General features: G+C 31.5%; 1 protein-coding gene across 1 annotated transcript in view; it reads right to left on the bottom strand.

The window, feature by feature from the left end:
• Positions 1-12,372, bottom strand: part of LOC117107011 (E3 ubiquitin-protein ligase HUWE1-like) — a gene marked incomplete at its 3' end in the record, with an annotated part of 20,274 nt that overhangs the window by 2,637 nt on the left and 5,265 nt on the right. The window contains 16 exon segments of the mRNA XM_033248527.1: positions 1,181-1,282; positions 1,806-2,049; positions 2,441-2,542; positions 4,148-4,236; positions 4,422-4,502; positions 4,899-4,987; positions 5,180-5,241; positions 5,784-5,884; positions 7,010-7,109; positions 7,402-7,470; positions 8,173-8,220; positions 8,407-8,481; positions 8,756-8,891; positions 9,407-9,480; positions 9,947-10,070; positions 10,072-10,139. Of these exon segments, the coding sequence (XP_033104418.1) occupies positions 1,181-1,282; positions 1,806-2,049; positions 2,441-2,542; positions 4,148-4,236; positions 4,422-4,502; positions 4,899-4,987; positions 5,180-5,241; positions 5,784-5,884; positions 7,010-7,109; positions 7,402-7,470; positions 8,173-8,220; positions 8,407-8,481; positions 8,756-8,891; positions 9,407-9,480; positions 9,947-10,070; positions 10,072-10,139 (1,564 nt within the window).

The raw sequence follows: 12,372 nt of genomic DNA, 5'->3' as shown, positions 1-12,372 counted from the left end.
ATATACAGTAGAACCTCGATTTTACGTAAATCGGGGGATTCGTAAAATAGAGGCTAGGTTAAATGTGTGGTAACCTTTGACCTAATACGTACTTAACGCTCAATATACGTATGTTACCTATCTAGGCCAGACCTAGCCTATAGGCCTACGAATAAAATCATGTGTTTAGTGTTTTTATTCATCATTTTACGGTGTCATAATAAAGTGTTCAAATAAAACCATGTGCCTAGTGTATTAATTCATCACTTTACATCTTTTATTTAGCTAACGAACATGAAAATATTGTAAGATTACCTATACGACAAAGGTATAACTTGGGAATTCCCCTTCGTGCCTATTGTAAACAACAGAGCTGTGGCAGTGTTTTCTGGGCCTGTTGAGACAATCTAAGCCCATGTGCACTGGGCGAGCCAACCAAATAGCGTTTGTGTATGTGAAACAGCAACCATGTGCACTGCACTGGGCAAGCCAACCAATTAGCGTTCGTGTACGAAACTATGCCTACTCAGCTTCGTGTAGAAAATTCGACCAAACAATTTTTTGCATGGTGTGCCACACGAAGCTAAGGAGGAAAGCAATTACTTTGAGCACCATTGGTAGTTGTTCATCTCACTCAGTTCACATGGTTTTAGATTCAATCAATGTTGCTGTTTAATGAAAATATGTTGCATTATGGCTTGCTTATTGTTATTGTTATAGTTTATTGTTATAGTCTTTTTACTTACGGTTGCTCTGAAAAGGGCCGTTTGTTTTGAATAATTTCGGGATTTTTTTATGACGTCATCGTCGATACGAGGCGTACGTAAAACCGAGGGTTCATATAACTGGGGTACGTAAAAACGAAGTTCTACTGTACACTTTTAATTTATCATTATATTTAAAATATCATAGAGGAATACTTACTAATATAAAAATTTCTTATACATAACTTCACCATCTCTTTTGCTATCTCGTGTACATTTTGTGTATGTTTTCCATATTTATTTATTTATTTATTTTTTATTTTTTTGTACACAGGTCCCTCATCACAATATGCAGTCTTTTAACACCAACATAATGTCAATGGCTGCCAAATGTCTGAAATCAGATGCTACAAGTACCAGTACCAGTACATATAAGGCAATGATATACAAGAAAAGGGGGGGGGGGGGGGTTTGCAAAAATGTAAAAATAGTCTTACCATGCCGAATACTGTCAGAGAATGCTGCATCTGGAATGGCCTTCTTCAAAAAATTTAGCATAGATTTAAAAAGAGCTGCACGCTGTGGAAAACACAGCAACCCTGCAATCAACAAATTACCAATAATAAGAATGTAGTAATTTTTTTAAATAAAATGCTATTTTCTTTTATTTATATTTGTATCCTTTTTCTTTAATGGTGCTTAGGTTTGGATTTGCTTTAAGTGCTTTGAATTAATTGGATATTTATGTACTTCACTGTTAATATAATGTATTCCATTGTCTTGCATACCATACATTTTAATTACAATACGTCGCTCACATCACGAACTAACACAATCAAAGTAGATTGTGTTAGTTCGTGAAATCACAGTAGCGCGTCAAAACGAGCGCGTATTGGTTGTCAAGAAATTTTGTATTCTTTACCACACAGAAAGTCCTTAACGACAACAGCGTGTATTTTGACGTGCTTTTTTGATTTCACGAACTAACACAATTGAATTTAATTGTGTTAGTTCGTGATGTGAGCGACGAATTCTTCAGTCATATGTTCAATTTTAAATAACAACTAATTACATTTTTATAATAGTACATCAACATATTGTTGTAACTTCTTTCCAACTTACTAGATTTTGGCTTTAACTGTTCTTTACTGTTGCTATTACTACCGCTCTCTTCTCTACTGCTAGATGGTCCCTGATTTGTTTCCATAGCTTCAACTCCAACTGAACTTGGACTTGCAACATTTGTATCCATGGCAACATCATCTGATTGATGGATAGGTGACATTGAGCCTTCTCTTGTGCGAGATGTTGTGATACTTGGGTAGATGATGTGAGGTACATCACGTTTGCATAATTCAACCTCATGCTTCAGAAAAAAAAAAACTTAAAACTAGATGAAGAGTTCAATGCATGATTCAAATTAGCTCAACATCTCTAAAAGAATTATTCCACTTTCATTATTGAAACTTAATTTATAAGTGACTTTTTTACATTTCCAACTGGATATTCTTACTGCATGTTTTAGGTGAAACATATAGTTGAAAAACATTAGTAATTATTTAATTTCTTATAGGCTTCAGGACTCTACAGCAGGTCTACCATCATAAATAGTCAAAGACAATAGTGATAATAGTAACAACAAACCTAATTTCATTGACAATGCATTAAATCTATTTATATTTGAAAAATATTATATAGGAATGAATACTCAAGGAAAAATTTGTCGAGAAAGGAAAAGTTTAAGAATTATATGTTACCTCTAATCTATTGATAAAACATGCCAGGCCACCATGTGTCTGAAATGCTGACATGTCAAGATTTGTGATCAAATCTACAACTCTTACAGCTCTTGTTACAAACTATAGAAACAAAAATTAATCAATTAATATATTAGTCAATCAATTCAATCAATCCATCAGTCAATGAAACTGTCAATCAATCCATCCAACAACTAGTTTACAGATTTTATATAATTTGAGGAATGATTTAGCATACTAGTTACATAATATACCCCATTTTTGAGATTACGAATCTTGTGCGCGTTTGTTACGTAGACTTGTTTTGTAATGACATGGCTGATAACAAACAAACGCGCATGAGATTCTTGATTTAGAAAAACAGGATACTATGTACCTGATTATGAGCTAAATTAGTTCTCAAATTATTTAAAATTAGTAAACTTTTTCTTTTAAGTGTATCATTATTATCCATCAGTCAAGTCATTAATCAATCCATCAGTCAATTCAACCAACCCATCCTCAATCAATTCAATCAATCAATCCGTCAATTAATTCAATCAATCAATCCGTCAATTAATTCAATCAATCCATCCGTCAATCAATTCAATCAATCCATCCGTCAATCAATTCAATCAATCCATCAGTCAATCCATTAGTCAAGTCAATATATCAGTCAATGCTATCAATCCATCTATCATTCAATGCTATCAATCCATCCATCAGTCAATGCTATCAATCCATCCGTCAATCAATTCAATCAATCCATCAGTCAATTCTATCAATCCAACAGTCAATCAATTCAATCTATCAGTCAATCAATCCATCAGTTGATTTAATTCACCTGTCAGTAATATAAATCAATCCATCAGTCCATTAATTCAATCAATCCATCAGTCAATTGATTTAATCAATTCATCAGTCAATCAATTCAATCTATCAGTCGATTCAATCAATCCATCAGTCAATGAAATTAATCAATCCACCAGTCAATCAATTTCATCAATCCAACAGTCAATCAAACCATCAGTCAAGTCAGTCAATCAATTCAATCCATCATTCGAATCAATCAATCCGTCAGTCAATCAATTCTATCAATCCATCATTCAACCAATCCATCTGACAACCAGTCGATCTGTAACTCAATATATTAACCAATCACTCTATTAGCCAATAAATCCATCAATAAATAATCCATCAGTCAGGCAATGCATCAGCCAATCAATCCACCAGGTAAAGTCAAATACAAAGTCAATATTCAAATAACAAATCCCCTGTCCTGAGTAAACACATGGTGTTTACTATTAAAAATTGATCAATAAATAACTTTCTTGGACTAGAAATTAAAACAAATATTAAATTCACAATTATGTTTGCAAACAATTCAAGTTAAGTTTTCTCATCATTTCCTAGAAATTCAGTAACAATAGTCATGAGTATATTGTTACCGTGTCTCATCATTTCCCAGAAATCCAGTAACAATAGTCATGAGTATATTGTTACCGTGTCTCATCATTTCCTAGAAATTCAGTAACAGTAAACATGAGATGTTATTACTTATGATCTTTCATTATTTCCTAGAAAGTCAGTAAAATTAAACATGAGTATGTTGCTATTTACCATCTCTTATTTTAAATAAATCTAGCAATGTTAAACACACATTAGCTTATAAAACAAAAATAATATGGCTATAAATAATAGAATCTCTATTTGCTAATTACAACTTACTGTAGTGTGCAATTGTTCATCCTCTCCAGACCACCTGATTACCTTTAGTAGGGACTCCATCATACCACATGACACTAATGCTTCACCACCTGTCAATTAAAACACAGGTGCATCCAGTTGAGCCAAAAAGTAAATTAATTTATTTCATCAAGGGTAAACAATGTTAAATGAAACAATTTGTATACAAAAATGAAAAATCTTAGTGGTTGTTCACACAGGGCATGGTTTAATACTTTAAAAATAAGAATTAGAAAACTTTGAATTTTGGCAATACCTGTTTCATAACTGGCTAGATGATACAAAAAAGAAAAGAGTGCTGTAGCAAATGAATGAGGGAAGGCTACTTCATTTGGACCTGAAATAAATTAATAACACTAAGCAAACATCATTGACAGTACAATGGTTATACATCTCACTTACATAATAAAAATGAAAATATTATTGATATTACAATAGTTATATCATTGCTTAAAGTATTAAGGAAATAAAAATATAATTGACAGTTGTGTAATTCCTTACCATATCAAATGTTGTAGTATTATAGTGTGATTTTACGATGAGATTTTGTTAATGGTTTGGTTTAATTGCATTTACTAATACAGGTACTCAATACCTACCAAACAGCTGTATGCTGCCTAATTTCTACACATTTGAGCTATACACATCAATCAATATTGCAAAAATAAGACCCAGTTACTTAAAAATCTTTAAAATAACTAAAACTAAAAATGTAAGATATTGGTAAACTTACTTGTCATAGCTTGAATACATCTTCTTACAAGAACTGGCAAAAAACCATGATATGAGCTGGCTCCTGTAGCATTCACTATATTTTGAAGTCTGCATTAAACATTTTTAAAACTTATAAACAAGTAGCATATTTCAAACATCATATACAACAATTGAAACACATCAATTTTGAATAATAAACGTTGTTCTCTCAATTAATAATTTATCTGGTATACTATTACTTATTAACCAAAACACTGGATTTTGGGACATGATTATGATCCCATCTAGAAAGTGACTTACTTTGGATTTCTATCTAGGTGGATAATAGAAGTCAGAGTCCTTAGGGCAGCTGCATTAATTTCCTGCAGAAAGATATTAAATATAACACGGTATATTAGAAAAATAAAATCATATTAATATAAAATCAACCATGAGTACACTAGAAAAATAAAATTATGATATTTAATATAACATCAATCATGCTTCATTAGAAAAATAAAATTTAAAATTAATCAAAACCAAATCACAGATTACGACATTGAGTTATAATGATGATACTGATTGTGATAATATTGATTACCATCATAATGAAAGATAATAATATAATCACAACCATGGGAATGATTATTTAAATATTTTACATGTAGATGGGAATATATATATTCAGTTCACCATTCAGCTATTTATGTTATAACAACACTGTAAGCACTTTTCTGTAAGGGAAATATATCCAACTCATGATCAACTGCAAAATGCAAAAATATTTTTCCAAATACAGTAGCAGGAAAACTACAAACTATTATCTGGAGATCTTGTACCATGGTTGCAACAGTAGCTATTTTAACAACATTTTAATTTTACTAATTATCAATAGCTTTAAAGAGCTGAGTGAAGATGAACTTACCACAAGATTAGTATCATCTAGTTGTAACACATCTACCAGTTCTTCAATGAATCCAACATATAACAGAGAACTAGAGGAGTCTGGTATTGCACTGGTATAGACTAAAAGCAAAACAGGCAAACGACAAAAAATCATATAACCAACAAATGCATCTTTACTGGTAATCAAACAAATGCAAAGCTCAAGCTAAGAGTAAATGGAAAGAAAGGCATTAAATGAGAATTATAAAATTACTTATTAAGTTTTGAAAAAAAAAAACTGAAACACCTAACAAGAAGCTTACAATATTATTGATATTGAGAGCAAGCTACAATCAAACTAATAAATATGTAAATGCAGTAAGTGATATACCTATTGTACAATATGACTTACCTAATATAGAACGTGTATTTAATAAGTAAGTGATATACAATCTGACTTACCTAATACACAATGTGTATTAGGTGGTAGCAATGGTGGTAGCCACTGTGTGCGTGTACTGAACCGTGGAGATCTCTAGGTCCCTGTTCAATTCCCATCGCTGCCTCTCCTTGTGTTACAAGTTACAACAGCGCACCGTCTTCCAGATGAGACGTTTAAGCCATTGGTCCTGTGTGCATTTATGGCCTACGTGCATGTTAAAGAACGCAGTACACTCTTCGGAAAAGAGTAGTGGATTGTCTCCCAGTGTAATACCCAATCACCACCAGAAGGACCCACTGGAAATAAGTCTTCAGACTTTCATGGGCTACACTTGGTGTTTACACCGAATAAATCCAATCCAATCCAATGTGACTTACCTAATACAGAATGTGTATTAGGTAAGTGATATACTTATTGTACAATGTGACTTACCAAATACAGAATGTATATTAGGTAAGTAAGCGATATACCTATTGCACAATGTGACTTACCTAATACAGAATGTATATTAAGTAAGTAATATACCTATTCTACAATTTGACTTACCTAATACAGAATGTGTATTAGGTAAGTAAGTGATATACCCATTGTATAATGTTAGTTACCTAATACAGAATGTCTATTAGGTAAGTAAGTGATATACCTATTGTACAATGTGACTTACCTAATACAGAATGTATAGTAGGTAAGCAAGTGATACATCCATTGTACAATGTGACTTACCTAATACAGAACGTGTATAAGGTAAGAAAGTGATATACCTATTGTACAATGTGACTTACCTAATACTGAATGCGATCTAAATAATATAGGAAGTGACTTACCTAATATAGAAAGAGCTTGCAGCCTGGCTTGTACACATAAAAGACGTTTTTCATAATCAGAAAAAGCACTGGCTAGCCTCACATGAGTAAACAGCAACATCTAATAACAATTTAATTCAATATTTATTTAGCAATAACATAAGAAACTGCATTGCATTGTCTAATAAAATTATGTTCACTAGCGCCAACGAGGTGCGCCATACTATCAAGTAGGTTAATAAATACATAAAAAGAAGAGCTTAATAAAAACTCCCAATCCCTTACCGCTACACTACTAACTTGCCCTCAAATTGCAATACATTTAAATTATTGTTCTTTATAAAAATTAAAATATAACAGAAACTAAAATCAATGAAATATATTTAGTACCAATATGAATCATAAGAACTTGCCTGTTTATCTTTAGGTACACTGTATTTCTTGCAAAGATCTTCCATAATTAGTGAAGAGCTTTTTGGATGCTGCAAGAAACATAACGTGATTGATATCAAAAGAAAAAAACAACTGATGGCTTGAGCCAGCAACACCCAGGTTCATCCTTAGCATTTTAAAGCAAGTTATTATATAAATTAAATGTCAAAATTTCTAAAATCATATGGATTAGTAAACATATTAAAAATAGTTTAAAAAGCATACAACTTTCGATGAAAAGTATTAAATTATTTTTGGACTATTTTGCAAGATTTTACCACTCAACAGGTTTGACATGAAGAAATGTTCTTAACCTTTCAATGTAGAATATTTTATAGCAATTGAATTGATCAATGATCCTAGCAAATAATATGGTGAGACACCAAAGTGTTTTCATATGATAAATATACCAAAGAAATACTAAAGAAATGAACAATTTCTTAATGTTGAAATGTATTTTTAAAGAGCATTTGCTTCTAAACAAATTATGCAATTAAGCAATACCTACAATATAAAGAAAAGCCTGTCTGAGCCTTATAAGGGAAAATGATTTGTAGTGCATTAAAACACAAACACATGTAAATAACTTAGAAAGACCTTAAATATTTTACCCTTGTATAAAACATTGATATTATATATTTGGTAGCACAAAGTCTTGCCTAAATCCTCTGTATTATATTTTTTATGAATGTTCTTTGTCAATTTACTGTGAAATTGCCTATATATTTCCAATCTAAAGACAACAATCTTACCTTATCTATATTTTCAAGATGTATAACATTGACAGTATGAGAGCCACTCTGTGAATGAAAATTTTACAAACAACTGATGTAAATATTAACATACAAAAAACAATCATATTCCTATTCAATTGCAAATTAAACAACATTTCTAATAAAGCATTACCTATTTATACTTATTGAACATAAACAATTAAGGATTAAGTAAACGTAATTGAAACATAGATGTTTATGTTAAAAGCATACCTTCTTTGATGATTTCCCATCTGGATTATTCGAGTAGAATTCAAAATGTAAAGTAGTAGCAGATGATGGGCATTTCTTAAACAACAAAACAAAAACAACTGCTCAAACATTATTCAATTTTGAGCAAAAGGTTCTACCCAAACATGAAATGTGATGACTTATCAAAATATAGTTGTTTTCAATAGTCTTTCAATCCTGTATACAACCTCAAATTTGTAATTCTGTTTCTCCCAAAAAAACATTCCGTACAAAATTTCATATTTTTCATTGGAATCATGTTAGTCCAATTGTTTCTTCTCCATAATGTCAAATATTGATTAATTATACGAAGAGCAGCAGCAATACTTACAGAGCCCGATTGGCAACATTCAGCCAGCCCAAAGCCATTCTCCTTTCCACCCCAGCTATCAGCCAAGTACATCAGCCGGTTAAGCAGCTCCTGACGCTTATCTCCTGATAACTTTACTATGAAATTGGATCGTTTACTGCCAAAAAATTATCAACATATTATATTTTGTACAAACACTATCCTCCCTTTTATATTTCAATATTACTATTTATTTACAATTTACAAGATTAGTACAGGATGACAGCATCTTTTTTATTTGCATAGTAGATATACTACTGTAGTATTAAGGACATACACTCTACAATATACACTCATAAGTTATATTATTATTATTATTTTGCATTTTGCGCTCTATAAATTGAAAAGCATTAACCATTATTAGGACTAGTGACATTTGTAAACAAAAATAAACTAAATATAATTAATAGAGATTATAAATTGGTGATTACAATGAAAATAATTTAGCATTTAATAAAGTTGTCTTTTTATGTTAAAAAGCAGAGTACACAAGCCACCAGCCAACAAGTGTACATGGAGACCCTTAAAACAACAAAGCGCAATGATACATATTGTTTTTAACGATGCTCTCAGACTGCAATTAAAAAATATATTGATTTACTAACATAAGAAATGTTTGAGAAATTATCGTACCTGAAGACATATATCAGATTCAGAACCACCAAGACAGTTGTCAAATCGGAAGAGGCTAACAATGTTGTTAGATGCTTAAAGACAAGAAAACATTCTATTAATGAATCAGTACAGTATAATACAATATACAGGATTTATACAATTTCATATAAAACTACAAATAAAAATATATAAACAACAATGTGAAATTAATTTTCCAAACATCAACTAGCATGAGCATAACCTATAGCAAATTAATACTGTCTATAGTTTTCTGTCTATATCAGTGGATGTGTCTATACAAGTCCTTGAAATGTTCACAATTTTTGTGAAATTTGTATTTTTCAACACAAATACTAAAGGCTCCAGATATCCTTCCTCTCCCTGCCTGTTGGATAGTACCTACTTGGGATCAGTAAATCAATCTTTTTTCATTGTTACGTATGGCAGAGTGCTCTGTATTTTGAAATAATATAAGCTTTCTTCATAATAGATTTGCATTAGAAGTCTAAGAATATAAAAGAGAAGAAGAAGAATAGAATGAGTGATGGGACACGTTACCTCAATGGAATTGTAAAGATGCCTTGAGAAACTGTGTTCAATGAGTAATGAAGTAAAATAAAGCACATTGTGAATCAATCTCTTAGTACTAGCATTCTCAGGAATGTCGCAGTATAACTGCCATTGTGCGACATCCCTCTTCTAGGATCACATCAAACCGATCCAGCACATCAATCCAGTGGTAAAGTTCACACTATCGAACATAAATTGTTGTATTTTTTAAAGAAATATAAACAAGATTTTTCAGAACTTGAAAAGTAAATCCAAGATAAATAATAACTAAAAGATGATTTTAAATCAACAATAATAATATTAACAACAATAAAAATATTACTACTACTACTTAAACACCATTGAAGTACTAATATGTACTAATAGTAAGCTTAACAATAATGACCATGCTGGTGGGAACCCTGTTTGCCTATTGCAAAAAATAATCAAATAATAAAACATGATAATCTATCCATATTTTGTTAAAATATTATTAAAATATGATTGTGATCTCTCCCATGTATCAGCCATGTCAATTTAAGATTTTTCCATACAGTATTATCCTCAGTATAGAAAATAAATGAAAATGTTTGTTCAATAAATAGCAATGAACTCTAGATCAATATACCTAAAGATGATTATAATTTGTGTACTGTTATTTGCATAAAATACTTATTTAAGAATAATCTATAGACAGGGACAAAGGCATGATATGAAATCATACTTTCATATATATTGGTAGGATTGCTATTACACAGTTTATAATGAATCATTATAAATGTAGTCATGAAATCTAGTACAGTCAAAAACACTTGTATTTACTAAGTAATTTAATACAGATTGAGAATTCAGAATTGTCAACCGAAATTAACTCAAGTGCAATACTCACAATGTTTGTAACTTATGCATTTTAAAATCCTCATTATATCTAACATTATATACTAATAATTATTTTAGTAAATTAAATTGTGTTTCTACTAGTCTCTTATATTTTTATTCCTATGATTAGGCAAGAATGAAATAATCTATGTAAATCTTGGTTTCCTTCAAAATGCTAGACTGTCATTACAGTGTTTTCAATGCAATACTGCATAACAGTCCCCAGCACAATCGGGAAGGCTCCCCGATTGGACACACCAATCAGCATCTCCAAAAGCTGTTGGCGATAGCATGTAGCGATTGTATGGAAAACAAGCTTAATGCATCTTTTGTATATTTGTCTTGCACTGGGAAACACTGAATAAAAAAATTATAATTTAAGCACATCTCAAGTAAAACAACAGCGGTGCAATTTAGTACTACAGTACCGCCATGAAATATTACACTTCTACCTGCGCGCAGGCTTCGTAGATACATCGTAGCCTGTTATAAACAATCTAACCTGAGCACAGGCTTCGTAGATACATCGTAGCCTGATATAAACACTCTAAGTAAGGCTATGCGAAGCGAACATACAAAGCAAAAGCATGTTGTTTATTTGTATGTGCAGAAAGACTGCTGTAGCTTACTGGAATAAACAATGTATTGTTTGATAATTTGTGAATGACAAACACGAGTTTAGACCGTTAATTCAAAGTATGGAGCTGTTTTTCAATAAGAAAAACGTACACTTGACTTCATGGGAGTCTCCTCTTCCACTCGCTGTCCACGACAGGAACTTGTTTGTACTGCTGTATTATTTTTTTTAATTAATTAGCCAAGGCCTAGCTTATTTGTTATTTACAATTATTTTACCTCTTTTAAATGTCAAAAAACGATGTCCTCAATGACAATACACACATGTGAAAAGATTGTTTATCAAATAATATTTTGTAGTCTTGATTTAGTAAGATAAATAATAAATATAAAGGAGAATTAACGTCCGTTGGTTGTAAAATTACCGAATGCCACATGGAAAACCCAATGGAAAATAAAACTTAGCCAGCATTAGACGTAAGAGTGCGCGCCAATCAGAACACAGTAAAGTGTGTTAAAGGTTAACCTCGTGGCAAATGTTGAAAAGCTGTTAGCAACAGTGAGTAAAAAACGGAGTAAATGCGGTCTAGCATGACTAGCCTTAATTCGGCAAGGTAGTGATTTCTATAATTCCATTTAGTATTGGATCGCTTTGCAGGTTGTTCTGCTTCAAATTACGGTAAACAATAAACAACTTGATCTGTAGAAATGGTAATAATTTGTACATGATTTGTCATCAATATTATTTAAAAGAAGAAAATTCCTACTACCAGAACAATAATATCAGATCAAAATATAACTACTGTCTGCTCTCCTCCTCTATAGGGGAAAATGTAGGCCGTATGTAAGCCTAAATGACATCGAAATTCGAACATACTGAATGCCCACTAAGTTACCCAGCTAGCGAACTAAACACAGTTTTAAAACATGATCGATTTAATAATAAGGTAGGATATAACAAAACAATAAAGTTCTAACAT

This window comes from Anneissia japonica, unplaced genomic scaffold (assembly GCF_011630105.1).
Source record: "Anneissia japonica isolate Jap-2015-1 unplaced genomic scaffold, ASM1163010v1 scaffold8323_len89300_cov191, whole genome shotgun sequence".
Classification (NCBI taxonomy): domain Eukaryota; kingdom Metazoa; phylum Echinodermata; class Crinoidea; order Comatulida; family Comatulidae; genus Anneissia; species Anneissia japonica.
Note: the sequence above shows the minus strand (reverse complement) of the source record. Positions and strands in the feature narration are given on the sequence as shown.